This window comes from Bactrocera neohumeralis, chromosome 4 (genome assembly GCF_024586455.1).
Source record: "Bactrocera neohumeralis isolate Rockhampton chromosome 4, APGP_CSIRO_Bneo_wtdbg2-racon-allhic-juicebox.fasta_v2, whole genome shotgun sequence".
Classification (NCBI taxonomy): domain Eukaryota; kingdom Metazoa; phylum Arthropoda; class Insecta; order Diptera; family Tephritidae; genus Bactrocera; species Bactrocera neohumeralis.
Window position 1 is genome coordinate 24,337,184 of NC_065921.1, and position 16,338 is coordinate 24,353,521.

General features: G+C 36.3%; 1 protein-coding gene across 5 annotated transcripts in view; it reads right to left on the reverse strand.

Annotated features, from left to right (window-relative positions):
* The window catches only part of LOC126757313 (calcium release-activated calcium channel protein 1), a 165,862-nt gene that overhangs the window by 11,211 nt on the left and 138,313 nt on the right, over positions 1 to 16,338 (reverse strand). For all 5 annotated transcript variants that reach the window (XM_050471111.1, XM_050471112.1, XM_050471113.1 and 2 more), the window contains one exon: positions 6,908 to 7,417. In XM_050471111.1, the coding sequence (XP_050327068.1) occupies positions 6,908 to 7,417 (510 nt within the window). The remainder of the gene's footprint in view (positions 1 to 6,907; positions 7,418 to 16,338) is intronic.

The following is a 16,338-nucleotide window of genomic DNA, read 5'->3' on the forward strand; positions in this document are numbered from 1 at the left end:
TGCTCTACGACAACACGCTGCAGGCAAACGTTAACAACTGAATGAGTTGTGAATGCGCTGATATGGCGGCTGTGATGTGAAAAGCAGAGTATTAAAAGTCAATTGAATAACACAACAACGGTGGTCCGTGCTCCCAAAGTAGTAGCAATAGCCAGTCAACAACAACAACAACAACAAAACAAAATATTTGTAATGCTATAAATTCAAATTAAACCCCTACATCGGCTATTGAAAACATACAGACATACATACATACAAACAAAACATAGTATTGTATCTACGAGTACGTGTGCTCATGGGACAACGAGCGAAAAATCGATCGCTTGACGGTTAATTGAAAATTGGAAGTTCAAATGTGACAAAGTCTCAGGGCAAAAACAAAAATGTAATGCAAATTTGTATTTGTACACATGTAATCGTAATTGGCAATGGCAGCGGATTGTGTTGGTAGCACGTGAGCACAATGAAAGAGCACAAAAAGCGCTAACGGTAAAGAACAAAACACAAACGAGCAACGACTTGAGAGCAAATATCTGATAAAATCAAACGTTTGAAATTGGCTATTTTGCATACTCGATTGATAGGTGAGAAATTGCAAACAAAAAAGGTCAAAAACAACAACAGTAGCAATGCTGCTGTAAATGATCATTTGGTGGATCGCACCGAATCACACGGCTATTTCGTCCACGGTGACGTATGTTGTGTGTTTGTAAAAGCACTTCTAGTATACTTATTTGGGTGGCAAATTTTATAAATTCGCCAAGCAAATACTGAATGCATGGGAAGAATGTACCGTAATATCGATAAGAGAAATGAGATAAACTAGTACTGAGAGTACTGTATCCGATATCAGTTAAGAACCCCCTTGTTTGTGATTTTCAGAATAAAGAATATTCTTTCAATACATACATATATATGTATGTAGTGTTGATAGACTTATTTGAAAATATTCTTCCGGTAAATATTAGCGTATTTGAAGTGTGCCAGCTTATGAATAAAAACTATCGAAATCGGAACAAACTGTTCAAGTCTCCAGTTACAAAATATGTGGACCACGGTTCCTATTGTGAAGTTTTATTGAAAATTTAGGTCAATCTGTGAGATATATTATAGAAGATATCTTAATAAAATTCAGAGATAATCTATTTCTGTTAGCAATATGTGGTTTTGCAAAAAAGTAAATGAAATCGGGTCAATACGAAATCATTATTAAATTTGTAAAATTAAATAATTTTTTAATTTATTGTACAAAATGCTTCTTTAAGTTTTTTCTGACTTAAGGTGAGGTTAAGGGTGGTGTAGAAGTTCTTCATATCAATGAAAAAATCTTCTCTTCTACTTAGAACTAAATGCTAAATTTTAGCATTATCTCATGAACTACTGGCGCTTCTACTTGTAAAAAAAATTATCTCTACGAAAAGAGCAAAATGCATCTCAATTAACGTCATGATGTGCTGCCATAATTTCAACCTATCTAGCAATTATAATCAATAAGAATTAATGCTTATCAATATCGACTCCTAAATCTTCATAGCTACTACGCGTTGTAGTAAATTTATCTCAAAAAGTTACAGATTGCGATAATATCATTTATGGGGTCTTCATTTGGTTTTATTAACACGCGGCAATAAAACTAAAACAAAACGAATATTAACTTCGGTTGCACCCAGACTAGAATACTCTGAAAAGATAAAAAAAAGTTCGGTCGGTTTGTATGGCAATGCTATGCTATAGTATATCCGATCTAAAAAAATTATTCGGAAGTTATAACGTTATTTTTGAAAATAACCATGCGAATTTTATTGAAGATATTTTGTCAAGTAAAAAAGTTTCCATGAAAGAACTTTATTTGTTACTTGAAAATTCTCGGGAATTCTCCCATGTGTATGGCAAGTTTGGTATGCGGTCCTGCGACCACTGTACCAGTTCTTTCTGACGTTTTCGAGCCGTCAGTGTACCACTTAATAGTGCTAACCCTTAGGTCAAGCGTGGAATCAATCTATTCACTGCCGAGGCTAACTTTAAACATATTTGTGACGTTTATCCGTTTGGTAATGCTGCTCCTCGAGAGAAGAGCCACCCGATGCGCGTAGTTACAATAGTTGAAGTCCCACCGACGTCTGCGATGCTTTCGAAGCCCAAGCCCAATACGTAAAAATCGGTCTCACCACACCTATGTACATCCATCTGATAATCCTTAGCTTACTGTCTCAGGATTTCTCAACCAGTCGATCGCACAACATGAGTGCTTTTGTGACTTTTACCATGGTCAAATAAACATGCTGCCTTCACCGAAGAGTGGAATTCACAGTGAAACCCAGATATTTGATCTGATAAGTCAACTGATAAGATCTTAAAGCCCGGCAGGTATCTTCTTTTGGACGACAATTGTCGTTTTCGACGGGTTGATATTCAGTCCAATCTCACTGCACAATGCCTTTGTCAGGCAATCCCCTTTGCACGATATCACAGAGAGTGTTCTCAAACAAAACTTTTGCTAATATAACAATTTCGTTCGCTTACGCTTGACAATGGATCTCATTGTTGGTTAGCAGCTCAAAAAGCTCACGCACGACAAGGCTCCAAATAAGGGGGATAATACTCCACCCTGTGGGCAATTTCTTTTCGTGCCGAAACGAATTTTAGTATCCCTCTCAGTGGTCTCAACTATCCTAGTGTGCAGTACGGCCTCCATCCATCTGCGGGCTGGTTTGGCACATTCGCTTTCTCTGATGGTTTTGCAATACTTTCATCAGACGCATTGCCAAAAGCACATTCGAAATCTAGGAACGTGCATAAGGTCTACCTTTCCATTATCCAGTGCACTTTAAATTTCCGCGGTTAACTTGTACAGAGCAGTGTTAGTTGGACAACATCCGGTGTGTTTAACGTGGGTACCTGCTGACGACAGCTTTACTCCACGGCGCTCAAAAGCACAGCGGATCAAAACAATGCGTTGATCAGCGCCCTGCTAAGCATTTTCAGTACCAATTGGCAGTGTGGCATGAACACACTAACCACCTTGGTAGGGTTCGAGGCCCATCTAAAACCTCTGCCTTGTTTTGGGTTCGGCACCCAGTTGCAATGCAACTCCACATTCAACTGACAAGGTCAGTTCTTCCCGCATTTGGGTTTTAACCACAACCACCACGAATCTCCACAAAGGGCCAAACCCAATGAGCAGATTGGAGTTACCTCCAAGGGCTACTGCTCCCCGTGATACCAGAATTAAGTCTCCGGTCAGACCTCGTAGCCAAAGCTACTACCAGTTGAGCTTCCATACGGCTCTGGACTGGTAGCCAGGATATTAGTCGCCTCTTACGACAGGCATGCCTTACCACGGGTATATTCGGTTTCCCCACCGAACCCAACGGGGTCCCCCCTACCCGCAGGGTGATGTTAGTTGTATAAATTGACCAACCTGCTCTGTCATGTTCTTAATGATTATACTTGCTTAATTTGTGGAGTTATGGCCCAAGTTTTTACATTTGCCAATTTTTCTATTTCATACATATTTTATACGTAAAATAATAATGATAATATAATTTCTACGATTGACTGACTTTCCTGATACTTCGCTATAATATCTGATGAGTTTATATTTGGTAGTATACCATAAGTTGATACTTATATTCAACTAAATATAGAAAAGCGACAAAAGTACAAGCTGTCATCAGCTGACTTGCAAAACATATGTTAAAGTTTACGAATATGTCCACAAATAAAAAATGTATAATCATCTAAAAAATAAACTTATATCAAGTATTCTGTATGTGTGTACAAATACGGACGTAATTAGCTTTACAAATCAGTTACCAAATCTAGCCAGTTATTCGATGAATTACTGGGGGAAAAAGCATAAGAATATTCAATAACTAATAAGCGTGCAGAATGAAAAAAAAAACTTTTACTGAATGATTGGGGATTGCGCTGGGAAACGAAAAAAGCAAAGGGAACAATAGACACAAATGTGAATTGTAAAACGCAATAAAGCAATTCTCAGCAAGTTAACAGGCGAAATATATATTTCAAAACATCTGAATGGCTGATGCAGTCAAGCGGAATTTCATTGACTCCGCTACATACTATATGGTTCTAGTGGGTTTTGTGTTATTTTTGCCATTGTGATTTTATTCGGTGATGAGCACAAGTATTTCTCTCCCATTTGGCATTTTTCCAATTGAATTGAAAACTAATCTGTCATTAAACATGTTAGTAAGTGCAGATTTCCGGATTGACATTAATTAGTATTTGTTGAATTACGAAGAGATCAAACATTTCGTGTTTATGGTGTGTGGATTTCACTTATTTATTGCATAGTGTCGGCGGAAAATAAATGCTTATATATTTTTACTAAACATGTAGTACATGTGACGTCGATATTAGATTTGTAGTTTATATGTATATATGTATTATTTTATTTATTTGTAAAAGGAAATAATATTTTGCAGCAGTGATTTTTAGTGTATGGTTGCACCGAAGCTATAATAACTTTCACACGTGCATTTCTTATATTATAAAAGGTTACAAATTGTTTAAATCTTGATTTTGATTGAAGAGTTTTTATGGCAGCTATGCATATGTTATAGTAATCCGATTTAAACAATTTCTTCGGAGATTGTAGCGCTGTCTTGGACAATAATCCATGCCAAATTTCGAAATGATATCTCAACAAATAAAAGGCTTTTCATGCAAAGATTAGATTTTCACCGATCAGTTTGTATGGCAGCTATATGCTATAGTAGTTCGATGTGAATAATTTCCTATGCGATTGTACTGTTGACTTGGGCAATAATCCACGCAAAATTTCGTGCAGATATCTCGTCAGATAAAAAAAGAATCCATACAAGGACATGCATCGGCGGTTCCGACAAATTAAAGAAAAAGAAACGAGTGCAAAATTTCGGATCGATATCGCGAAAACTGTATGACTAGATCGTGTATAAACAATTTTATAAAAATTCACCTCTGCTCGTGGTGAATATCAATATACGATTTAACTGGTTTTAAGCGGTTTTGAATGCATTTCTAATTTACTACAGCTGAATCATTAAAAATAACTGTTTATACACAAAACTCAAAAGCATGGAATAAAACGTGAATAATTGTAAAACAACTGTATATAATGTATATAGTACATACATACATACATATATACATACGTGTATTTACATATTTTTTAAAATCAACCAGCAAGCGACAATTTCAGCAATTATTTTTATCAAAGTGTGTTACTCGTGGTTTGAAAAAGGCAAAACATTAAACTTGTTATCGTATGCGAAAGTCGGCAGTCATATATGTACAACACCAACAACCATTTGCTAATGCAGTTGCGCGACAAAACCAAAAATTATAAATAAATTACTAACAAGAAATCGCAACTAAGGTACTGGACGCCTTAAATTGTTATTTAAAGTAAATATATGTATGTATGTATGTGTATATGTATATGATTTGATGACTTGAACGGCCGAGCCTGAAAAGCGTGTTACTTCATTTCTTGATATTAAATAAGAATTTCGCGCAGAATGCTGACACGAAAATGGAGCAAAACCTTGGTCTGCCTTGCTTCCCTCTTCCTTTAGTGTTACTAAGCGTTACAGAAATTCATAAATGATTTTGGTTGAATTTTTCTTGCTTTTTTCAGCTGATTTTAGCATATTTACAAGACTTCGTCTTTTGTTATTTTTTCGGACTAATTAAATTGCTAACAAATGCCGATGGCCTTTACAAGCGGACAACAGGGTTAAGAAACTGTAGCTTTTTGTTTTTAATTTCATTTCGGCGGGTGAAACTATTTATAAAATTTAATTTTCATAAAGCGCCACGGTTAATCACGTCTTCGGCAAGGTCTATTGAAAAAAACGGCGTTGCATATTATTATTTGTATACACATACATATGTATGTATGTATATATGCGCGAATTGTAATTATACAAATGTATTTCGGTAACCAGACAGTGAGCGTGATTCAATAATATATAATTAATTTGGGTTGGTCTTTTATCAGTGTTTATGCGTTATTAAGCAATAAAAAATTTTCAGACTGTATGCAACAAAAAACACTCTGCTAAAGAGGAGTTCTTGTTAGAGGGCAGTTTTTGTATAAAAATATTATATAAGAAAGAGTTTCGAGACGTTTCTGCTTTGCTGATGTATATAAATGATTTTAGGTTAAATAGAATATTTAAAAGCATGAGCCGTTTATATCTGAAAATTTAGCAGATTCTATAAACAAGATTAAAATTCCTACTATTTTCGCAATTTTCGCAAACCGAAAGAGAGTTTCATAAAATATCGAATACAGTGTAAGCTTGCTCACACAACCGTTTCCGCTATAAAAAAGTTACGCCCACATCGTGTTATGATAGCAAATATGGCAACTAAATTACGCACATTTACACATGCAAACGTGTATAAGTAAGAAAAGCAGGTAAAAGTTTTGCATTTAAAAATTTCGTTGTGCAAATACTCGATTGTTGACTTTTGCAATTAAACTTATTAGACAAACTCGAATTTTACAGCTAACGCAAAATATGAAGTAAGTGCGACCTGGGCGGCAGCTTTTGTTATTTTTGCAAAAACAATTTCGAAAATAATTAGCTTTCCCGGTTTAACTTGTCTGGTTTAAGTGCAATCACCCGCACACGATCAACAGCCAGCTTTGGCTATATGTATTTGTAAGCAGGTGAAACGTTGTGTTTAACTGCGCCACATCTTTCGCGTGTACTGATCGGGCGGCCACCGGTCGCTTTCGCTGACGACCAACAACACGTTCATACACACAACGAAAACAATCGCGCTTATTCGTTTGTTATCTTAAATAAATAGCATTTTTATATTAAATATTCAGTTTTAAGCCTGTTATACAGTCTCCCCCCACTAAAGCACATGACCCCATACTTACCCGGGAATTGGGTGGCGTATATTGAGTAATACTATTATTACGTTGATATGCGTTAGAATGGTTATTGTTGTTGTGATTGCCGTTGTTATTATTGCTATGTGAGTTGGTATGTCCTGAAGCTAATGAAGCCGCTGTTGCGGCAATTATTGTTGCTGTCGCTGCCGATAGTGCAGAAGTGTGAAAATGTTGTCCCAAATGGGGTGTGCTACCCGTTCCAGTGCCGGAAGTACTTGTATTACCGCTACCGTTTGGTGAATGATTGATATTGTGCAGATGTGCGAGACTTCCAATAGCTGTTAGACTTTGACTGGCTAAGATTTTACTCTGTTGATTGTTGTTCGTGCCGCTACTACCACCTGCATTAGCACTCTGTATGCTATTACTGCTTGTACAATGGATTGCCTTGAATTGTTGATGTTGTTGTGTAGTCAAAGCATTCTCTATTCCAGACGCTGTTGTGCTCCAGACAGACATATTGTCGTAGCTGTGACAGCTGTAGCGTTGGTAAAGCTACGCGTTTGTTCGCCATTGTTAATAATTCCGCACATTTTGATAAAAATTTATAGAAAATCACAAGAAAAAAATATATATTAACGTAAATTCAAAGTAATTTGTTAGCCAACTATGTGTAAACTGTGGAGCGTTTGTAAAAGTAGCAAGCTCGTTGGTTGAAATGCAATTGCGCTTTGGAAAGTTTCTGATTTGCACATATATAATTAAAGCGACGTCGGCGACTTTGAAACCAGTCGCCAATGAACACAATTCGGCACAAAAACACACAAGAAAATAACGAGGGAATAAATATGCACAGAAAATCAAAACAAAACAAAGAGGAAATATTAAAATAACATATGACAGCTGGAGTTGTTGCGACATCTGACGGCATAAGTGAAAACGAATCAGAGAACGTATATTATATACGTTCTCTGAACGAATTATGACAATGGCGCGTTTTTCACGCAAGTATTGGCGTGAGATGGCGCTGTAATGTATAAATTAATTTAATTTTAAAAGCTTTTTCTTTTATGCAAAAGAGTTAAATATTTCTATAAATTACATAAAATTTTACTGCAAAAACCTTACGAAGATTGAACGAACGCTTTGAAAGTGATAGTATTTGAACGGAAATAGTAGGAACCATTCTGGTCTCTCGTATGGATATGCATACTCTCCGGAAAATGTGTCCGCAGGCAAATTAAATGTTTTCTTTATAAAAGTTTGAATGCTTTGACGAATTGGATGTTAAGGATCTTAATGCTTTTCCATTAGTATGCAGTGTATAACCCTGTAGCATAACGAAAGATGCCCAAAGGTCAGTATTTCGAGACTCAGACGTAACCAACATTTGTTCATTTCTTTTTAAGTGCATTTATTTTGCCGGATATGTATATATTTGTATATATTTAATGTTAAATTTTTATACTGCAAATCTACAGTTAAGTGAAAGAACAAATATTTCATCAGCGATTATAAAATATTACTTCAGTCATGCAGAACTCGCAGCCACTGTTAATAGGTATGTACCGTATGCATCCGACCCCACGACAATCGGGTTTATGTAATCGAAACGGACGCGGATTTTGTATATGGCCAAAGTTTGTCAACTCGGCAGAATTCTGCGCTACAACAACAACAAGATCAACAACTTATCATCAACATACACAGTGTTGCTTAAGCATATATACTTTTGTGTGTTTGTGATTCAATGCGACAGCTTTTAAATATTTTTAAATTATTTAATTGCTCTTCACACTTGACGATTACAATGCTTAAATGGTCCAGAAACATCTCGAGTTTTTTGTGTGGCTGCAGCTTGTAGTTTGGATTTTAGCTTAGACACTCGCCTCTAGTCATGTATATTCGTACACACACGTTCATATAAGTAAAATACTTTGTCAAAACCTGTCTCACTTTAAGTCATGACATTGAGTAGCGCGTGGAAATACTTCAATAAAATTGTTGGACAACAAATAATTAATGTATGTACATACATATGTACAAAAGGGTTGCTGTTTACATTTATGGAAATGGACAAGATCGTGAGTTGTAAAAAGTTATTTGAAGTTTTACCTGTCATATGCGATAGGGTTTCGATCTGAACAACATGTTTGGAGATTTTGGCATAGCCTTGGAAAATACTCCGTGTCAACTTTTGTGAAGTTAATATGTCCAATCTGTTTTACATACAAGAACTTGATTTGGATCAGTCACGTAGCTATGTATATGTTAGAACAGTCCGATAACTGCTGTACCGGCAAATGAGTAAGGTTCTTGGGCAGAAAAGAACGTGAGCAAAATTTCAGAACGATATGTCACTAAGGGACTAGTTCGAGTACAGTCTGTCTGTCTGGGGCTAACTTGACTCAGCTCATAATACTAATCATTTATATACACATACATATGGTCTCCAACGTTTCATTCCGGGTCTTGCAAAATTCGTAGAAAACTGAATATGCTCTGAAAGAATTGATATGTCGGCAGGTTAAAATCCGTTTGTGTCGAGCGAAAAATATGCGATCAATGATTTTCTGCTTCAAATGTATACCAACTACAAATGTATAGTATTTCGAACATGTTAAGGTGTTACGAAAATCGGTTAACACTTACCGATCCAAACGGGGTGCGATCGCCGAAAAAACAGCCCTTGGTTGGATGAAATCCGAGTCAACTCCGGTGCCTAGAACCGGCTGTCGTAGGAAAAAAATCGGTTCCAACTGTTATAGTGATTCAAAGAAAATATTTTGAAAAATATTAAAATCGTTTTCAATCGTCACTATTAATTTTTCTTTCATAAGCCTGAAATATAATCGCAACCCTCGTATGAAGACATGTAGGTATACTTATAACAATGTGAAATTTACGTTGGTAGATTTAGAGCAATTAAAGTATTTTTATTTATAGATTAAAATGCTACATCAACTTGAACTTCTAAATAATTGAAAAAAGAAAAGAAATAAAAAAATATTGAAAATATTCTTTAAAGCATTTCGAGTATTTAATATATTCTACACCATAACTGATTTGGCTGTAACGTGGAGCTCTATAGCCTATTATATTGTTTTTAACATAAAAGTTATCATTATTGTTGTTTTAATGCCAGAGAACATCTGCCAAAAAACTTCGAAGAATACCGCCGTGTCGGCAGTCCTTCCTCCAACACAAATCCGAGTTCGTTCTGGGTACGTAAACCCGTTTGTTGGGGAGTTCGTCCCGTAGTGTCTACTACGTAGCAGAAGCTCAAATTATAAACGGCTTATAAGCCGTTATTTTGAATATTTTTATTTCTAGTGTTAAAATTTTTCTTAATTGTTAGAAGAAAATCGGAAAATGTGTAATACGTGTGATTCAACATGTATACATATGTATGTATGTATGTACGAATGAAACGAAATTCCAAAAAATGTTCGATTGCTTTAACAATTCGGTTTTTTTCGCAGTGACACCTGCTACGTGACCAAAATCGTCTTACAATTCGGGTTCAAAGAAAATCGAAATGAATAAAACAATTACAATTTCGATTTTCAATCAAAAAGTAAGGAAGCTACACATTTACATACATACAATTAGGGTGGGTAAAAAAAATATTTTTTTTGTTTCCTACAAAATCAGTAGAACGAGATATTTTGTCGTGGAGCATTCAATTTCCTACAAAATATTTTTTTTAAGTAGTTGGAAGCGAGTTATGTCCTTTTCTCTTTGATACTAAGAAAAAAATAAAAAACTGTAAGGCGGCGGAGCTACCCATTAAAATTAAGAGCTCATGCTTGGAGAGATTTCCGTAGAGTTGACTAAAAACCTATTTTCCAGAGTACCAAGCGAAATTATATTTTTTTTTAACCACCCTAATGTATGCATGACTAAACGGAAGATCTTCCCGTTACAATTAAGAGTTCACGTTTGGATAGGATTTCGTAGAGGCGACTAAGAACCTATTTTCCAGAGTACCAAGCGAAATTATATTTTTTTTTTAACCACCCTAATGTATGCATGACTATACGGAAGATCTTCCCGTTACAATTAAGAGTTCACGTTTGGATAGATTTTCGTAGAGTCGACTAAGAACCTATTTTCCAGAGTACCAAGCGAAATTATATATTTTTTTAAACCACCCTAATGTATGCATGACTAAACGGAAGATCTTTCCCGTTACAATTAAGAGTTCACGTTTGGATAGATTTTCGTAGAGTCGACTAAGAACCTATTTTCCAGAGTACCAAGCGAAATTATATTTTTTTTTAACCACCCTAATGTATGCATGACTATACGGAAGATCTTCCCGTTACAATTAAGAGTTCACGTTTGGATAGATTTTCGTAGAGTCGACTAAGAACCTATTTTCCAGAGTACCAAGCGAAATTCTATTTTTTTTTAACCACCCTAATGTATGCATGACTATACGGAAGATCTTCCCGTTACAATTAAGAGTTCACGTTTGGATAGATTTTCGTAGAGGCGACTAAGAACCTATTTGTCAGAGTACTAGCGAACCACCCTAATGCATGCTTGTCTAAAAATGTCGAATCAGTTGTAGAAATATGCACATATTTAAATGTAAAACCTAGTTTTGTTTCTTTTGAAATGATATAAATTCATGCCCGCGGTTGAAGATAGAGCGCAAACTGGCGGAATTTTACATTTTAACGGTTGACATCAATTTCCGAATAGATACATTGGTCGTTTTCGAACGGTTCAATTAGCATTTGAAAATGAAATACAAGTAGATACATACATACATACATATGTACATATGTATGTGCTTATGAACTGCTATATACATAGATACATATACTATATACTTATGTACTTTTGCTGAAATTCATTGAATTCTAGACTGAATAATGCATGATTCTGATACTGAAGTTCTCGGTACGTTTGTACTTCCCAATCCGTGACTTACTTTATATTTGGTCACATATAACACACCTGCAAACTGAAATCTGATTCAAAATCATTTGTTATAGCTAAATTAAACCTTCAAGGAACTGTCGCTGAAAAACTGTCGATTATAACATATTTCCGTTGGTTCCGAAGCTTGAAAGAATCTATAAGGCAAGTATACAGTTATCTAAAATCCCAAGAAGCTGGAAAGAACTCAAGGGGTTCATTCTCAGCTTCTATGGATGGTGGCATCGAACAAACCATTAATCAAGCTTAACGGAGGAGGAGTTAAAGTTGAAGCATATGTCAATATCAGGACTCTTTCAATTCAAAATCAGTGAAATAATGGAAAAATCCTTAGTAAGATTACACCTTTGGCCGCAAACAACGGACTAGGAGTTAATCCTAGTAAGACCGTATTTATGCTATACACTAATAGAACCAAAATACCTCAATTTCGTCTTCTAACACTCGATGGTTCTCCAATTTCTTTCTGCCATGCGACAAAATATCTCGGGGTCGAGATTGAAACCGAACTGAGCTGAAAAATGAATATAGAGAAATGTGCTAAAAGAGCTTATATGGCACCGTGAAAGAGAATACTAGGCAGCAACTGAGGCCTAAAACCCAATATAGTCGTGTGGATATAGAGTTTTTCAATAGGGCACTACAAAAGTAGACCGATAGGAACAGCAAATTACCCCATATTTTTCCCCCCTCTTTTGAAATTTCTCTTCAGTAAGGTTTGTCATTTCATCATGGAAAGACATACGATCCAACGAGTCGAAGTTATTAAAATTTACTACCGAAATTCGGAGTCTGTGGCCTTAACTTGAAGAGCTATACGCGGCTATCATTAGACCAATTCTTACAGACCTTATTTCTGTCGTCGCCAGCGTTAAACAGATATCTGGGGGTAGCCAGTGCAGGAGTTACCAGGGTCTTTAAGTCATGTCCGATTGTTGCGCTTAATATGCTGCTTGCAACATTTGCTGCTATAAGAATCAAGGAGATAGGAGGCTGGAACTTGAAAAATTGAGGACACAGCGGTACACTAACCACTTCTAAATAAATAAATCTAAATAGATCAGAATATATATATCCTCCCAAGGTTGGATGCCTATAGCCACTTCCAGGTAAGAATACCCGTTAGACGTAAGTGGAGAAGAGGCATAGTAAGGGAGGAGAATACTAACCCAATATGTAATGGACTGCGAAGTAGGGACGTCCGTCTACCAAACTGAGATAGCATCTTCCAAGCGGAAGTACTGGGCATAAAGTAGGCCTGTGGAGCTCTACTGAACAAATACGGGAGGATACAGTGAGCTGCCATATACACAGATTTTCAGAAGGCATTGTTCGCTCTCTCATCATCAAAGATAAATTCTAGCCTGGTCAATAAAATGTAGGAAGACTTTAAGAACCGTGGCAGGTCAACTTTACTTGTCTATATTATGGGCTCCCTGCAATAAAAACATTATCGGAAAATTAGAGGAGTTGGCCAAGTCAGGAGTCTCTCTAGACAAGTCTGAGACATAGACTGTACCATGCCCGCTAAGAACGATAAAGAGGGGGCTAAATACGCAATTTGAACAAATATCTCAGGGCAGCTGGAATTTTACAACAAAACACAAGATAGCAAAACAGATATGACCAAAATATGACAAAAAAATAACAAATGACTTATTAAATAGGTTCAGGAAAAGCATATAGATTCACAAACAATATTTACCGTAGCTGCAAACCCGAGGGGAGTAAGGAAACGATTCGAAACGAGTGCTCATCTCTATTATAATCCCGATGTAGAACTCTTAGAATTCATCAGGTATCAAATCTTGAATGTCTATCTACAAAAATAATTTTAAAATTTTTTTTTTAATTTTTTTTATTTTAATAATAACATTGAGGGCACTAAAATGAAGCCTCTTAGCGTTAATTGAGACCGTAGGGGCGTTCCTCTTACCTACTCTACCTATATTCGCATTAGATCCATTAAAAGGTATGGAAAGTCAAGGCAATAGCCGAGTAATATTGAGGCAACTCTGATAGATAAATTTTGAATGTATTACCGTTTCTTCTGCGGTCGATATGAAGCCTTTATTGAGTGCCAAATTAGAGCTGTACTTTCTTTGTCAGAAATTTGCAATTTTTGTTTTGAAATATTTATAAGGACATTTTATATTTATACAGTGACCTCTCTCTACCTTGGTACTTGTGCTGACATTGACCACTGATAACTCTCGATACTTGAAAACTCCCTGTCGTATTTCACAAGAAAAGCTTTTGAGTTGTCGATAATAACTTTCTTATCGAGGTGAGTTTTAAAATTAAAAAAAAAATTTGAGATAATTAAATTTTTTCTTTATAGTATTCTTAAAAATCCATTCATCGCAAAACCTTTTTATTCTGCAAAGTATTTAGACATTATTGGGTTAACAACGGGAACGTTAGAAAGCGCTTATTACTGCTGAGTACTCGTAAATACTGGCCGCACATAACCTGAGTATTTGTCTCATCTTTTTACATACATACATATGTAAAGTACATACTAGGGTGAGCTAAAACTGTCTTATCATTTCATCCCCAAATGCGGCAATTTTGCTTGTTTACGTACCCACGGAGCCAGAAATGAGCCATAGAGCGAAGCGATATCGCCTGGAAAAGTCTAACGGCTGCAGTTCTTTCATGCTGCATTTTGTTCGCTTTCAACCTAAGATTTCGATGTAAAATGCGCCAAGTCGTTGCATACGTCAGTCCGAGTTGCTGCGAGCGGCGCCGAATCGACTCTCCACGGCCTTCGTGTACAATCTCAGCTACGGCTGCTATACTATCCTCACTGCGTGCTGGACATGATCTATTTGGTCGAATATTCTTCTTCTTAATTGGCGTAGACACCGCTTACGCGATTATAGCCGATGTAACGACAGCGCGCCAGTCGTTTCTCCTTTTCGCTACGTGGCGCCAATTGGATATTCCAAGCGTAGCCAGGTCCTTCTCCACTTGGTCCTTCCAACGGAGTGGAGGTCTTCCTCTTCCTCTGCTTCCCCCGGCGGGTACAGCGTCGAATACTTTCAGAGCTCGAGTGTTTTCGTCCATTCGCTGAACTATGTCAATGTCGTCGTATATCTCGTACAGCTCATCGTTCCATCGAATGCGATATTCGCCGTGGCCAACGCGCAAAGGACCATAAATCTTTCGCAGAACTTTTCTCTCGAAAACTCGCAACGTCGACTCATCCATTGTTGACATCGTCCAAGACTCTGCACCATACAGCAGGACGGATATTATCCAATGATAAATGGCGGCTCTGAAAATGGGTGATGGTGTTGTGAATAGTAAACTCAGTAGGCCTCAGTAGGCTTGACACCACTCACGCGGCATCTGTTAAAAAAAGGCCCCTGAAAAAAGTATCTCTACTTGGATTACTCATTAGATGTCGTTGTCATCCGGTTTCGTTCATTTCATAGTGTATGATAGGAGTATTTGGATAATTACACTCACCAATTTTGGTTGAAATTGGTCAAGTAGTTCTTCAGCTATAATATTTCATTTAAAGGTGGGCGGTTTAATTTCGAACCATTTTGGTTTGTGTGTGTTTTTGCATATAAAAATTCAATAAAGCATTACTTAAAAAGCCAATATCTCGAGAAATATTAATGATAACGATTTTGACCTCGGACTTTTTTGTAGCAAATAAAATTTCCTACAAGTTTGTCATGTACATTTTATCTATAGCTCTTGTCATTTACGAGATATATACAAAAATTGCGAATTTCGTGGAAAAATCTGGTTTAGAGTTAATATTAAGGGCTCAAATTTTTTTTTAGGGTATTTCCAAGGAAATTTCATTGAAATTGAAAAAATTAATAGTTAAAAAAAAAACACCCTAATGTATACTCTATATAACACTTTACAACATATATAAAAATTTTAAAAATTATCATATTTTTCACGAAAACAGAGTTTTTACGCCTTTTTTAAATAAAGCTACAATTTGTGTCGCCGCAGGAATATATTATTTATTTATTTATTTCCAACTCATGGGTTAAATTTGACAGCCTAGTTTTTGGCTCACCTTAATACAGGCATATCGCCACATCTTGGCACTCATGGGCTAGTACATGTAGGCTTGAAAGTATGTCAGTTTGTGCACTTATCATATCGCTTTCCAGAAATCGTTTTGCAGCGACGCTTAATGATTACTTTCAATTGCCAGTGATTGTCCGCAATGCAATCGCTTGCAGTTGAAATTCATTTACGCTAATTGGCAATTGCCATGAAGCGCCAAGGAAATCGAAGAAGCCTTTAGTGATTTTACACATTCCTGGCATTTTACAAGAAAGTTCACATATGTATATGTACATAAATATATATACATATGTATATATGTTAGTAATATGCAAATACATATGTAAAGGCGAGTATGAAAATATGGGCGTGGTTTTTATGCATTGACTTTCTTTTATAAATATGTATGAGCGTAAGTGCTCACTGATAAGCAAAATTAGTGGAACCGCAGCTTACATAACTACGAACAAAACATATCCACATAT